Source organism: Puma concolor, chromosome E4, assembly GCF_028749965.1.
Source record: "Puma concolor isolate L17-30 chromosome E4, mPumCon1.1.hap2, whole genome shotgun sequence".
Taxonomy (NCBI): Eukaryota; Metazoa; Chordata; class Mammalia; order Carnivora; family Felidae; genus Puma; species Puma concolor.
The window spans coordinates 45,381,335-45,397,463 of record NC_141683.1 but is presented as its reverse complement, the minus strand read 5'-3'; the positions used below and the strand labels follow the sequence as shown (position 1 = coordinate 45,397,463).

The window sequence follows — 16,129 nt, the reverse complement described above, 5'->3', positions numbered from 1 at the left end:
ACTAGGGGTGCCTGGGTGGCACAGGTGATTAAGCGTCCACTCTTGATCTCGCCTCAGGTCATGATCTCACAGTTTCCGGAGTTTGAGCTCTACATCAGGCTCTGTGCTGAGAACACAGAACCTGCTTGGGATTCTCTCTCTCCTCTCTCTCTCTCTGTCCCTCTCCCACTTGTGCTTTCTCGTGCTCTCAAAATAAATAAACATTAAAAAATAAAATAAATATCTTACACAAACTATAAGTATGCACATGCACAAAATTTTGTAGATGCCCTTTTTATATTCAAATTCATCCTATAGTGGTCTCTGAACACGATGCTTTTTATTTTTTCCCACCAGCAATAAAAAAATTGTCAAGGAAGGGGTACTTGGGTGTCTGAGTCTCAGTTGAGTGTCCGACTTCGGCTCAAGTCACGATCTCATGATTCATGAGTTTAAGCCCCATGATGGGCTTGCTGCTGTCGGCACAGAGTCTGCTTCAGATCTTCTGTCTCCCTCTCTCTCTCTTCCCCTCTCCCCTCTCAAAAATAAACATTAAAAATATTTTTTTCAAGGAAGCAAACCTTTTTTTTTTTTTAATATTTTTGAGAGAGTGAGTGAGTGTGAGCAGGGAAGGGGCAAAGAGAGAGGGAGACACAGAACCCAAAGTAGGCTCCAGGCTCCAAGCTATCAGCACAGAGCCCGACGCAGAGCCCGACATGAGGCTCAAACTCACTAACTGCGAGATCATGACCTGAGAGCCAAAGCCGGATGCTTAACCGACTTGACCCACCCAGTTGCCCCAAGTAAGCAAATACTTTAACTCATTTCTTCTTTGAATATCATCTTCCAATTGCATTTTACTTTGATTATCTTTCTACCTATATCTCATCAATGCACAGTATCTCACCTAATAAAAAACTAGGCAATAATTCATGACCTTTCTAAGAGACAGTACTAATAAAACACATTCTAATTCGCTCTATCCCAACTAACAGCACTGAAATACTAGGCTTCTGGGAAAAGAAGGGAATGAAAAAGCATTCAACTTATGTGTTCAGTAAACCCATGGAGTTTTAGGAAATAAACTGAGGATATTAACACATTAAATATAGCAGCTTTTTAAATATAATAGATTTTAGAATCCTGCTTCTCACTTAAGACACTACAGAAAGAAAAATGCCAGCCTAAACCGTGAGAATAAAATGTTAATCATCAAAAAATGGTCTCTAGGGGCGCCTGGGTGGCGCAGTCGGTTAAGCGTCCGACTTCAGCCAGGTCACGATCTCGCGGTCCGTGAGTTCGAGCCCCGCGTCAGGCTCTGGGCTGATGGCTCGGAGCCTGGAGCCTGTTTCCGATCCTGTGTCTCCCTCTCTCTGCCCCTCCCCTGCTCATGTTCTGTCTCTCTCTGTCCCAAAAATAAATTTAAAAAAAGTTGAAAAAAAAATTTTTTTTTAAATAAAAAAAATAAAAAATAAAAAATAAATGGTCTCTAATGTTTTGTTTTCCCCCCCAACATTCTTTCTTCCCTCACCTCCACCTCTATTCCATGTCTAGATTCAAGACGTGAAGATTCTAGAAAGCAAGTCCTAGCAACCCAGTTATTTTCAGAATTACATATATTCACTAAAACTCTCATCTCTTACAAAACTCCAAAAAAAAACTAATTTTTGCAAATAACTCCAAATAACTAATTTTTAACTAATTATTCCCATAAGATTAATGACCAGATTTGTTGAAAAAAGAACCTTAGACTCCCAAACAAAAAGCTGAATGAGACAGGGTTAATAAAAATCTCTTTAACTTCTACACCATACCCTGAGTGGCAGTCTAATCTGATCACGATGTGTACATCAACCAAACTCTCAAACATTCCTAACACCAAACTTTTTAGAGTTCCTCAAACATACTGCTCCCAGGCATTTATTTACTCATTTTGTTCCTCTGCCCGCTATATCCTTCCCTTCTCTCTTCACCTCATTAATCCTACTCATCCTTTAAGAATGAGCTCAGAGATTCAACTCTGGAAGCTTTCTCTTAACTCCCCAGGCAATAAAAGTTCCTCAGTGTACTCTAGCACCCTTGAAAACATTTAACATAGAAGTTACCACACTATATTGAAGTATCTGTGTAACACCCATCTCCTCCAGGAAACAATTATCCTAAGGAACAAAAACCAGTTCATTCGTTCTTCATTCTCAGAGCCTAGCACTGGCATTTGTAAGTATTCCCTAAATGTTTGGCAAAAACAAAAAAGCATGAAAACCTTATTGAACACCCATTATGGTACACTGTGTACTTAAAAATGTTGAGACATGGGGCTCCTGGGTGGCTCAGTCAGTTAAGCATCCGACTTCAGCTCAGGTCATGATCTCACATGTTGTGGGTTTCAGCCCCATGTCAGGCTCTGTGCTGACAACTCAGAGCCTGAAGCCTGCTTCAGATTCTGTGTCTCCCTCTCTCTTTCTGCCCCTTTCCCATTCACACTCTCTTTCTCTCAAAAATAAATATTGAAAAAAAAATTTTTTTAAATGCTGAGACATGGTCTCTGTCATAGTCTAGCTGCAAAGATAATTCATTTCTATTAAAAAAGAGATAATTAGGGGTGCCTGGGTGGCGCAGTCGGTTAAGCGTCCGACTTCAGCCAGGTCACGATCTCGCGGTCCGTGAGTTCGAGTCCCGCGTCAGGCTCTGGGCTGATGGCTCGGAGCCTGGAGCCTGTTTCCGATTCTGTGTCTCCCTCTCTCTCTGACCCTCCCCCGTTCATGCTCTGTCTCTCTCTGTCCCAAAAATAAATAAAAATGTTGAGAAAAAAAAAAATGAAAAAAAAAAAAGAGATAATTAGAAATTTAAGAAATTATACATACCAAATGACTAAGAGACAGGAAATACTACAAAGTTCAAGAATGCAGAAATCACCAGAACACAGAAGTCTTCAGAGAAGGTGAAGCTTAAGTTAAGATAGTACAGGACGGTACTTTCTACCGGGAAAATGGCCTAGGAAAAGAGATTAAAGCAGGAATGGATAAACCATTTTTAGAAGCCAATGAGGAGATTACTCTGGCTAGCATAGTTGGTTCTTAGGAAAACATAACAAGATATCATTTGGCAGAGGTAGATGAGGGCCATTTTATGGAAGACCCAGAATGCCAGACTAAGGAGCTTAAGCAAGGAAAAGCAACATACAAATGCTTTGCAGGAAGCCTAATATAAAAGCAGTGCAATAGATTAACTGGCAGGGGGACAGGTGAGGAATGTGAAAGAGAACCAGAATCTGCCAAACATGTATAAACTTTCATTATTTTAACACTGACAGCAATTTTATGAGATCAGTATTCCATTTTAATGAGAAAGAAATCAAGACTCAGAGATGTTAGTGGACAATGTTTAAAAACCCAAAGTCAGTGCTTTGTTTTTGCTACCTGTGAGAATTGTAGGCAAGGTATCAGTTGGAAGACTATTTCAACAGTACGTGCACAAAGTCGACAGTGCCAGACATAAAAAGAAGAGACAGCAGGAAGACAACATTTCCCAGAGCAGTTTATGTGTGGAACAGTCTGAAGACACTGGAGAACTGAAACATGACTGCAAGATTTTAAACCTGATGGGAGGATGCAAAGTGGCAGCACTAACGCCGAAAATGAGGAAACACGCAGGACACGGTGAGAAGAGAAGGGTAAGGATTACAAGTTTACCTTTAAGAGAGTGGAGTTCGCTATGACATAAAGACTTCTAAAATGAGGAATGTCCAGAAGGCAGAGATGCAAAATTATCAGATTAAGTTTTCAGGCATTGTTATCCAGCTAAAGCTTACATAGTGTTTACTATGCGCCTGAACCATACCAAGTACTTTGCCAGTTAACTCACTTGATCTTTATAACTTTATGAGATAAATACTATTACTATCACCATTTTTCAGATCTGGAACCCGAGGCACAGAAAGCTTAAGGATCTTGTCCAAGGTAATGCAGTCTGTAAGTGGTAGAGCTGTTGATCTGAATCCAAACAGTTCTGCCCCAGAGACCATACTCCAAACTACTATACTCAACTGTACTTTGTTATTATTGTATTATTTTATGCTTATCTTTATTTCATTAAATAGCTTATAAACTCTCTGAATGGTAGACATGGTATCTTATACCAGTGTGCCTCCCTAGGATCTAACACAATTATTTATACTAAACAGATTTTAAATAATGATGATGTGGTGACAGGAGTGGATGTGGTATCTGCAGAAAAGAAACATTGAAAGAAGAGAAAAAAAGAGGAATAGGGCTATGCCATTTCTTTTTGCCAGATTGGGCAAGGCTGACCAGGAAAACAAAATAAAATAAAAGGCAAGATATTCAGAATCATAGAATCCCAGTGCTAACAACAGACTTCAAGAACTTTCCATAAGGCCCCTGTGTATATATCATAGCATCTATGAACTATGTGATAGTTGTGGGCCTGGTAAAATTACTTGACAACAGATTCTCTTATCTCCCAGGACCTGGGATATCTACCTTGGCCAAAAACTGGATGTTTACTTGTGGGAGGGATGGATGGATGTGTATGAGAGGGACACAGAGAGACAGAGAAAAACGGCAACAAAATTGTCAGTATTAAGTGAGAAAGAAAGGGAGCCTGGGTGGCTCAGTCGGTTAAGCGTCTGACTCCTGATTTTGGCTCAGGTCATGAACTCAAGGCTCTTGAGATCAAGCCTTGCATCAGGCTCAAGCCTGCTTGGAATTCTCCCTCTGCCCCTCCCCTGCTTGTGCATGTGTGTTCTCTCTCAAAATAAAATAATTTAAAATAATTTAAATAATTTAAATAATAATTTAATAATAATTAATTTAATATTTAAATAAATTTAATAATTAAATAATAATTTAAATAATTTAAAAATTTAAAATAATTTTAAAATAATTTAAAAATAATTTGGGGGGGGCACCTGGGTGGCTCAGTCGGTTAAGCATCTGACTTCGGCTCAGGTCACGATCTCATGATTCATGAGATCAAGCCTCATGTCAGGCTCTGCGTTGACCCTGCAGAGCCTGCTTGAGATTTTCTATCCATCTCTCTCTGCCCCTCCTTTACTCATGCTCACCCTCTCTCTCAAAATAAATAAATAAACTATTAAAAATTATTTGGAGTAAAGAAGCTATGAGATGTTCCTCCTGCCTGAAATGTCAATTTTCCTAACATCAACTTTTGAAAGTCTCATCCATCTTTCAAAACCTAGATCAAATCTCATCTCCAAGATACTTTCCTGACCCAACCTCCACCTCTGCTGGAATAAAGTTCTCCCCTATACTTAATTACACAGTACCTCTTTCTCCATCCTAGCACTTTGCAGTTTATCTGCTGTTATAGTTACTTAAATGCCTTTTTCCAGTATCTTTGAGTTCCCACAGGCAAAGCTCCTATAACTGTGCTCTGCCAGTAAAATAAAAGACTTTAAAAATACATTTAAAGTAAGTACAAGTGTTTTTATTTTGAGAGAGAGAAAGAATGAGTTGGAGAGGGGCAGAGAGAGGGAGGCAGGAGAGGGGCAGAGAGAAACCCAAGCAGGCTCTGCACTGTCAGCATGAACCCAATGCAGGGCCAGAACCCACAAACCATGAGATCAAGACGTGAGCAAAGTCGGATGCTTAACCAACTGAGCCACCCAGGCACCCAATATGTACAAGTTTTTAAAAGTATGGTCTAAACATGGTAACTGGCCTATTACACCTAGAAGAAAAAAGTTCAGGGAAGCCTAAGAAGTAATCTATGGCTTGAAGAAGGAGAAAACAAGAAAATGAATTGATGCTGTGCATATTTGATATATCCCTCCTATGTGTATTTTCTAAATCAGTGGTTCTCAGCTGGGAGAGGATATGTACGCAGAGGGAACATCTGACAACGTGTGGGAACATTTCCGGTTGTCACAAATGGGGGTGAATGATACTGGGATCCAGTGGGTAAAGGCCAAGTATGCTACGAAACATCCTATGATGCAGAGGACTAATCCCCACAACAAAGAATTGTCTGACCCAAAATGTCTGTGAAGTGCCATGGTTAGGAAACCTGTTCCAAATGAAGCAAGGAAAAAAACAACTAAAACAAAATTGCTACTAGTCTACTAGTAGTCTAGTCTACTTGAGCCTAGTCTACTTGAGACTCCTAAAATTTTCTTAAACAATTTCTTAAACATCTACTCTTCCCACTGACTACAAAATGGGTCTAAGGGACAGTGAAAACAACCCTCCTAAGGAGCTCCATTACGTGTTAACAAGAAAGGAGTTGGTTACAAGTTCTCACTTACCATGGGACATGTTTGCCAAAGCTCCATCCCTGCATATTCCTGTAACTGCTGATTAGCCCCCCTTAGTTACAATCTCCTAGACCATTGATAAATCTATCCACAACAATTCAACAACTAAAATGCAGCTTGATTACAAAACTTAAATGACAACGTATGACCATCTGCCAAAATACCCACATACAGATATATGACTAATCGACTATCCAAAACACATATGCTTAATAATCTATTCTCTGAACAAGATCAATCAGGAAAACAAACCCACTTGAATTTTCAGGTGCTCATTCGCATCACTCATCTCTAATCCATGCTAGCCAGGGTTAGACACGTAGTTGGAGGCTGCAAACAATATTTCTCCACTGTAAAACAAACTAGCCCTTTTAAAGTCTGAACCACCCTCCACCCGAAAACTGCCTCAAGAGAAACTTGCTACACTAGTGAACAGCATCTTAAAAGACAAACAAAACAAAAACTCAGCAATTGCTTTGTCTTCCATGAAGGTAGAACATAGCAGCTGTTAGAAAGCAATGAAACATAGTCTAGGACAGGAAGTATACATTTTGAATCCAACTGAAACCGCAAGGGAAGCAGAAATTAACTGTCAAAACAATTTAGCCACTCAACATTCAAGCAGGAAAAATGCCATTAACACCATTGTAATAAAAAAGACAGTTATAAGCCTCAAGAGAAAGCAATTTTTTTCCAACAATTTTACCATGTTTGGTAAATCAGCCATGTTTTGGCTGGTAAATTTGGCTGATTTTCTGGGACCAGAGCTATTTTATTTTAAGTCACATGCAGGGAAAACATGAATGGGTCTGGGGCAGGGGAAGACTTGTTGACCATGTGAATTAGGATCAGCATGTGCTATAGGATTTCTTGAAGCTTCCAGAGACAGTGAATACCCAGCCCAGAATTACCAGAATCTTCCAGAACCTACTTAGTACACATATTCCTCCCAAACTGCTCCCACTAACTTCCCTGCTCTTCTCCCCAGGCTAGGATAAGGCTCTGCTTGCTCCTTTATCTCTACCTTTTTTTATCTCCCTATGTCCCAAGATTTACTGTGACACATTTTATCTTAACATATTGGATTATTTTACTTAGTACTTAAAAATTTTTAACTTATTTTATTTATTTATTTTGAGAGAGAGGCGGAGAGAAAATCCCAAGCAGGCTCCACACTGTCAGCCCAGAGCCCAATGTGGGGCTCGAACTCCCAAAACATGAGATCATGACCTGAGCTGAAATCAGGAGTCGAAGGTCAATCAACTAAGCCACGCAGGTGCCCCTGAAGTTTAATTAGTACTTAAATGACAACCCTTTTTCTGTTGTCTCAGAAAACCACCTTGTGTCTGTTACATTATTTCTACCTCTGGCAACAAAGTTTCTGGCAACGTGTGCCAGGGGAATGCAGCCTCTTTGCTAACAGAAGGACCATGCAAAAAAAAAAAAAAAAAAATTCTAACAAAGTAGACAATTTGTAGATGTTTCTTGTAAAGTGGTCTAATACCAGGGATCAACTTTAAGTGGATCTCCCTGGCAAACCTACAGCATAGAAAGAAAAAAAAAAAAGACAAAAATAGGCAAGGAAGGAAAGGAAGGAAAGGAAGGAAAGGAAGGAAAGGAAGGAAAGGAAGGAAAGGAAGGAAAGGAAGGAAAGGAAGGAAAGGAAGAGGTGGAGGGAGTACAGTGACAGAAGCAGATGTTGTTCAGTATCACCTGTGCCACCTTTTATAATAGGATTTGACCTGTTTGGCTGGTATTCCCTCTGGCTATGATTATTCTACTTTCTCGACTTCCCAAACAACTTTGATGATGTCTTCCCTGTCTGGTACTTCAATACTTTCCCTATCTCTGCATTTCCAATTTTGATATGTTGATTTCCGTATTTCTATCCTTTAAAATACTATTCTTTTAAAGCATGATCTCCATCACCTACTATCTCATCCATGGATTATCTTTACCCTTCTTCCACCCTTATTAGATGGACAATATTCAAAATTCCATTTTCTTTCACTCAACAGAGGTGTCAAAGTCTTTAAGATCTTTCTATTTTGCCATAAATCAAGAGAAAAGACTGAATTTTTCTTCGAGAAATAAATTTCCAATCATATTCTTTGTAGAACCTTATTTTAAGACCAGTTCTTATTTTTATAAAATGCAGAAAAGTACTCTTAATTTATTCACTTAGGAATCTTGTCAATCTGCTATTTCAAAAAAAAAAAAGACACTGCTTTAAAAAAAAAATTTCTCTTCCAACAACAAAAAATTTCCTCACAACATTACCTTCTTTCCCAAACAGAAGATAGGTTTTCTTTCCTATCATCTCTGCTCTATTTCTGCAACTCAAGATTAATTCAGTCCCCTTGATTCTGAACTCTCTATCTTCGTCTTACTGATGCTTCTTAACCTCATATCCTCCTATCTCACTCTTCTGAAACTGCCATCTTACTCTCTGGTTTGCCACCAACAATGCACCATTTCAATGCCAGACACCCCAGCTCATTTACTCCAGCAAATGAATCTAGCTGATACAAAGCTAATTTTCATCTCCATGAGGAAAGATCTATAGCTATGCAGTTTAAAAATTGCCCAGTCATGGTCTTATACCACTGAGAAAGGTAGGCAACAAAATTCTCCCTAAAGTCAAGGGTCACAAAGAATAGCTGTCATACCCCCAACCACACTTGTTCAGCAGTATCTAACATCCTCCCCAAGTTGTCTAAAAACCAAAAGGTTTGGTTTCCAGCAAACAAAAGAAAGTGAACATGATGTTTCCCTGAAGACAGTCTCTAGCCGCCTCACAGCAGACTTTAAATGGAATGATTATCCGAAGAAGAAAAAGAGGGAAATTTGGGCTGGTGCAAGTCTTTATTACCCTATCCCCTCTAAGTCCCAGACAACTGTTAGCCCTAAGATTTGCTTTATTTACTTAGAACAGACATGCAAGACTGAGAAAACACTGGTGCCTGTTCAGTTTTGCTTATTCAACTTTAGCGGTAAAATATAAGTTATTCAAACAGTGTTCCTTCTTATTCTTTTCTCCCTTCTTCAAGGAACTAAACTCATCTCAAGTTGTCTACCACTGATTTCACAACCTAAAGATAAGTCTTCCCTACTATGATAATCTACAAAATATAAAACACATTAACAGAGAAGCCTCTCAAAACCATCTGATCTTCCCATTAAAATGATCACCTCTCTCCCAGTCTGCTTTTACCTTTCTACTCTACCGCCTTATTTCTGGTCCTAACTGCCCATTATTACAGTACACAGATTCATCTTCCTAATCCTATCTATGAGCATGTGAATGCTCTTCTAAACAAATCATCTCAGATTCTCCATGATCCATCCATTTCAACTATTAACTACAGATCACAATTCAAGACCCTCTCAAATACAGGCACCTTATTAAATAGGCTCTCCTTGATCACCCTGTCTATATAAAAGAAGATATCCGTATCTTGCTTTTTCCTTCTAGTTCTTGTCACCACCTGACATAGTTATCTGTTCATGTTTACCGATTGCCTAATTCTACCAGAATATACCTTCCTATGTTTACTCTTTCATTCACCGTTGTATCCTCAGTGCCTAGAGGAGTGACTGGCATACAGTAAGCTCTCAATACATATTTGTGGTAAGAATGGATAAACCCAGACATGTCACACAGTATGGCTGATACAGAGTCAGAAGACCTACATGTGAGTTACAGAGCCTCCACGTTCCAGCTATATGGTCCTCAACAATTTTGACTTCATTATGCTATCTATACTTTCTTCATTTGTGAAAGGAAGGGATCAAACTTAATCTATAAAAAAGTCTATTAAAAGTTTTTCCAGCTGCATCACCCTATATTCTTGTTTAACTAGTCTGAATACCTTCCCCAGCTCCCATACTCCCTTATCTGAGTATTCTGCTCAGTTTCCTTCCGTTTGGATTCTGTTCTCAGTCCACACCTGTCAGAATACTGCTTATACTTAAGGTCCATTTCCATTTTCTCCTTGAAACCTAACAAACTGTAAACTCTGTAAGAAGAGGGTGGAGTTCTTTTCTCAGCAGTTGGTACAATACCTCCCATATAGGTGATCAACAAAATGACTGATGAATCATGAGTGTATGAATGAGCAAATGAACAAAGGAAGCTTTTCCTGGTTCCCCCCAATTGCTTAAATAATCTCGTGTCTTTGAACTCTTAATGACACTGGCATCTTTTATGATACTTGCCTTATTTTACTCCATGCTATTATTAATAATAACTGCAAATTCCTTAAAATTAAGTACTGTCCTGATGGTTTCCACATCCGTCTACAACATCTACCATAGATCTTTCTCACAGTTATATTTATTAAGTTTATCTGACATGTTAAACAATACAAGGATAATAGTGGAGAAAAAGGACTGTAATATTACAGATATCGTTCCAACTACCCAAAGTCAGTCATTGGGCACACATGTTGTGCGCACCCTGTCTGTTAAACTCAGGCATTCAACCACAATTCAAAGATCTCACCATTCTCTCCTTTCCACACTCTGCTCAAAGAAACTATTACTACTTTCATAAGTACAACAGCCACCTTCCTGTATCACTACCTACCTTCTCTTGTAATATGTGTTTAGGAAGCCAATCACACAACAATATTTTCACTAAACAGCTAAAGCGATTTTTCTGCTCATTTCAGACTTCTACCCCAACCAAGTCCCTCTTCTACAAGGTATGAAACCATTTTTTTAAACATCTTCCCATTAGCCTGCCTTTCTTAGTTCTGCTCCCAAAGGACAAAAAGGATCCGTTTTAAGGTCTTCCTTCCCCTTTTCTAAGAAGTAGCAACTCTCCAATTATTTTCAGACTCTAACCACCTTGTTTTTCTCTGTCATCAAAATTTTGATCCTCTTTTACCTCTATGTCCAAGCTCCTATTCTGCTTCCATGGAACCTTCCTGGCTGCTGGTGTCTTTCCATTCAATATGCTCTCACTAGCGTGTACTTGGTTGCAATGTATCTATCTTCCCCTTCCTAAAATGTTTATCAGTCGCTCCCTTCACACCACCCCAGACACCCGTCACATACTCTCACACACTCTGTACCCATGCGTCAGTCTACCTCCGACATACAAGTTCCTTACAACACTCTTAATGAACGTACACAACTCTCAGTATGGTATCATCTGACTACACTAATTCTAACTCAGTTTCTTCTGGGGAACCCAACCCCGTCCATAGTACCTCCCTCTTTCCTCACTTCCTCATCCATTCCCCCTCTTTATGCTCCCACCCCCACCCCGCCAACTAACTACAGATGACATTATTCTTCAGTACTTCCAACCCGAGTATAAAGAACAAACTCGTGTTTCCAGAGGTCTCTCTCCCTCTCCGCACTCCCTCCACCACTACCCCAGGTGTGCGGACTTCCACCTCGTCCTCTCCCCCAAGCAACGCTCCAGCCAATCCCACACCACACAACGTTACCCCCGCCACCAGGATCAGACTCCACACCCACCTCCACTCGGGGTCGCCGCTGCCCCCCCCCCCCGCCCCCGCCTCGCCTGCGAGCCCGCGACCCCGAGGGCGCGCGCGCACACACATTCTCACGCTTTCCTAACCTCCTTCCCGGCACCGGGACGAGCTGGCTACGCTGGAACTCAGCCCGGCCCGCGGGGGCTAGGCACTCGTGAGTGTGCCCGCCCCGCCCCCTCCCGCGGATCCCCGAGGATCCCCTCGCAACCCCCGCCTCCCCGCCGGGGAAGGAGAGGACACAGCAACTCCCCCGCCGCGCCGACACACCACCTCTGTGTCTGTTGCTCCCTGCCCGAACCTTCAACCCGCTCCCCCCACGTACGGGGCCGACCTCTGCACTCACCGGAGATACTGCGCGCTCTGCAGGCTCATCCTCCGCCGCCGCGTCTTCCCGCGAAGCCTCTGTGGGTCTCTCAGGCTCCTCGAAGCGGCCCCGCGGCACCGCGGGTGCTGGCGGCCGCCGCCATCTTCCTCTCCTCCGGCTCCTCCTCGCTCCGCGGGCGGGGGGGGGGGGGGAGTTGAGTGAGGCGAGGGGGAGGGAGCGGGGAAAGCTGCTCTCGCTGCTGCTCCGGCCCGTGGGGCGCAGGGACACTCCGACCCGGGAGGGGGGAAGGGGAGGGAGAAGGGAAGGGGGCGGGGAAAGAGGAAGAAGCAGAGGAAGGAAGTGGGGGGTGTCCTTCTCGCGAGATTTCAGTGGCGCCCGTCCCTCCGGGTGACTTCTCCCTCCCTGTAGCGCTCCTGCTTGGGATCCGCTAGCGGTGAGGTCCCTGTGCGGCTGCTGAGCGGGCGGCTGGAGGCGCTTGGCGGCTTCCGGCCAACCCACTCCTCTCCCGCGCGAGGGGGTAACCCCGGCCTCACCAGGAACATCGAGCCCAAATCAACCAGGAGTTACACTCAAAGTCTTCCCCCGTCTTTCCACTCCACCCGATTTCTCTTTTCCTTTTTCCACTCCTCCACTCTTTCCTACCGGAAACGCTACCCTTTCCTCCTACAGTTCCGCCCGCCAGTCCCTCAAGTCTAGTCTTCCCTCGCGCCCCGGAGTGTGACGCTAAGAACCCCCTCCCCTGTCTGCGGCCCCTCCCCCTGCACCCCAGGAGGCTGTTGGAGGGGATGGGGTGGAGCCCAGGGAGGAAGAGAAAGGAAACCAATCGGATTGGATAAGCAGCTGCCATGGCAACTGGAGGCTGTGGTTGTATTGTCATAGTAACCAATGTGTGCGGACTGGGTGACCCTCCCTTGGCGAATGGATTCCCGGGAAAGTGCCCAGGGTTCCCCCTTGGCTTCCCTTCCGTCTAAAGGCCTCCCCCAGGTTGGGAATCCGGGTGATCTACTGGGCGGTGAGGTTCATTTCCTCTTCCCTTTCCCCTTCCCGCAACAATGAGGGGGGCCCCAAGGCATTCACCGTGGGCTTTTCCACCCGCCTGCGGGCTGGAACCACCTCCAGTTTCCTCTCAGTGCCGGGCGTGGAGAGGGCCGGGCCTGCGAGGAAGACGCCGGGCCTGAAGGCTAGCGAGCTGCGGACTGGAACGAGGAGGGCGAGGCGGCGGCGCAAAGCTTCGGGCGGGCGAGGGGTTTCCCCAGGACTGCCTCCGGCCCAGAGAGGCGGGATCCCGACAGGACGGGGTCCCTAAGGGAGGAGAACGGCACACGACGACCCAGATTCCTCTCCTGCCGGGCAGGGACCTCCTTAGACTTTTCCTGGTGGGTCGACCCCTTACGGAAATCCCCCAAAGCTCACCCGATACACACCCTCGGCAACCGAGCCACCTCCTGCCGCGGGGAAGCCAGAGTAAAAGTAGGAACGTCCTAGAAGGCTAATAAGTGGTTTTCTAGCGTTTAGAGCCAGGGACGTGGTGAGACGCCCTCCCTCTCGGAGGCATCCCCCCAGTGGGGGTCCCACTTGATTGTCGAAGACTTTCCTGTGAGGTCCTCCCTCTGCAGACTTCTCTGATGGGTCCGCTCTGTTTTAGAACTTGTCACTGTATCTTTTGGGTCGGAGAGGGAAACTTTGGGTAAAAATATCGAGAACTTAGATACTGGCGCGGTGAAATAGTACAATGAAGAACCTAGATATTGGCGCGAAGTTCCGAGGAAAGGCATTGAGGAAGAGGATTTTCATTCTTAAAACAAATTTTTCTGAAAGTCTATTATGTGTATTTTATGTCAGGTTTGGGGTTAAAAACCTGAAATAAGGAAATGGGGTCAATAATAACATGGAGTGTGAGAAGCAACTGGAGAAATGGTAATTCTAATGGCTTGAAGGACTTATTTGACATTTTACAAATCATTTCGATTCGTATTGTGGAGTCTTCTACGCAGCTGTTTCAAAGTACTTTAGACAGTGCAACTGTATAACCTCCCCCCACCCCCCACCCAACCAGGACTGTAGCCCTTACTAGTTTAAATCAGGATTTTAATGGGCTGTTTTAGTTTAGCTCGGTTTGAGTAACTGATTCCTGCTGTCTTCCATGCTAGGTGAGGAGGAACTTTCAAGATCCTTCCCTGAGACCACACCCTATTAAAAGACTAGACCAATGTTTTTTTGGAACATCATGTATGCGTTTAGAGAAAATGAAAGTACAGGCCACGCTGAAACAAATCGGAAGAATAGATTATCTTTAACGAAAGAGAAACTAACCTATGCCCCTCCTGCCGTCAGCGCCTACCGTGCTGCCGTGTGAGGCATGGTGATTGCAGCTGTACAATGCCCCCTGTGATGCCTCACTGCACCAACGCGCCACCCACTCACGGAAAAGAGAGCCACCTAGTGAAATACTGTTCTCATCTCTGATGTAGGTACTTCCTTTCCGTCAACTCTAGAGCCCAAGGATGGAGATTACTACCACATATTACCTAAAATACCCTACATGTCTTTCCTGAAATGCACTGCTAATCATCACAGTTAACACCTTTTAAGTCTGTGGCTCATAATATCCAGTAAACAGTGTTCGAGCATATGTCATGACACTTCTGATAAGCAATCTAGGAGATTGTTACTATCTTCTCATTTTGGAAATAAGAAAACTGGGATCAGTAAGATGAATCCTTTTGTTGTGTTTTCTACAAACATTTACTGAGCATCTATTACTTTTCAGGCTCTGTCCAGGTTACTGTGGATATCATGGTAAAAGAGGCATTGTCCCTATCTTGGAGAAACCCACCTTCTGGTAGAGATACCAGAGAATGGAGAAGTGATAAGAATGCAAGATGATGGGTGCAGTAATTAAGGTCAGAACAAAGTACCCCAGGTACACAGATGAGGATCAGAAATACAATCTTTGTATTTTATATCAGCTTTCCTAAGAATTTTGTAAGATTCTTCAATAGCTTTACAATGCCCCTACAAACTAGGTAGAATTGTAGCGTTTACGTCTTGTAGGTTGTAAGACACCAATGCCCATCTTGAAAATAACTTTTGAAAATCAATAAAACTCAGAAAAATTATGGCCCAGATATTATACATTGCTGAATGTACATTTTCCAATCTCGTCTCTTTCTACTGTTCTCCATCAAAAGATATGTAGAATATAAGCTTCTGTAATAATAGCTTTTATTCATTTCATTCCCCTGCAGATATAGATTACATCTAAACCAAAAGAAATTAAAGAGAAACTCTTAATCCTACCTGATTTAAGTTTTTCGTTTGTACCGAAGTGATTTTTTCGGAAAGATCAAAAGCTAGCAGACCTGAGTGTGCCTTTCAACTCTTCCCTCTCAGTCTGTAACCTTCGGTTTCTTCCTTGACCAAAATGGAAATAGGCTTCCTGTGAACTTTAATGATGATATATGTGACTGAGTATAACTGACATATAACATGGGCACTTGATAAATGTTAATTTTCTTTTTGCTCTCATATTCCTTTATATCAAGCTAAAAGGAATAATTTAGAACTATTGCAGCATAAAGTCATTTTTTTAAATGGTAGCTTCTCTAGTCTTTGTGATACTCATAGGTCTGACCACACACCCAAATCTTTTCTCATTCAGTGCTAAAAGATAGATTTCTTTACCCATGATTCTGATCACAAAGAGAATACAGTATCAGGACATTGTGAGTCAGATTCTAGAGGGTTGAAACTTTTAAATAGCCTTTTGTTGCTAAAAGTAGCTTGACATGACTGCATTTTGGCCCAAGTAAACAGTGTCCAGTTTTCAACACACAGCAAGTACTTCCTGAGAAGCTACTCTTAACATTCCTGCCACATTTACCCAGAGCTTCAGTAACCTGATAATTAATACACAGCAAGCCTCCTCCCTTTTTTATAATAATAGACAATCTCACCTGATCCATGAAACCATAACAAGCACTAATTTATTTTCATCTTTAGCCTACATATTCTGCATGTTTC

At 42.6% G+C, this 16,129-nt stretch overlaps 1 protein-coding gene across 7 annotated transcripts in view; it reads right to left on the bottom strand.

Annotated features, from left to right (window-relative positions):
* SMG7 (SMG7 nonsense mediated mRNA decay factor) overlaps nucleotides 1-12,636 on the bottom strand; it is an 89,794-nt gene extending 77,158 nt beyond the window's left edge. For 2 of the 7 annotated variants that reach the window (XM_086693260.1, XM_086693264.1), the window contains exon 1: nucleotides 12,125-12,636. Coding sequence is in view for 1 of the 7 variants with exons in the window: in XM_086693261.1 (XP_086549387.1) it covers nucleotides 12,125-12,153 (29 nt within the window). In the remaining 6 variants the exon portion in view is untranslated. The remainder of the gene's footprint in view (nucleotides 1-12,124) is intronic. The other 5 variants (XM_086693262.1, XM_086693265.1, XM_086693263.1 and 2 more) reach the window with 4 other exon arrangements.
* Between the last annotated feature and the right edge of the window lie 3,493 nt (nucleotides 12,637-16,129).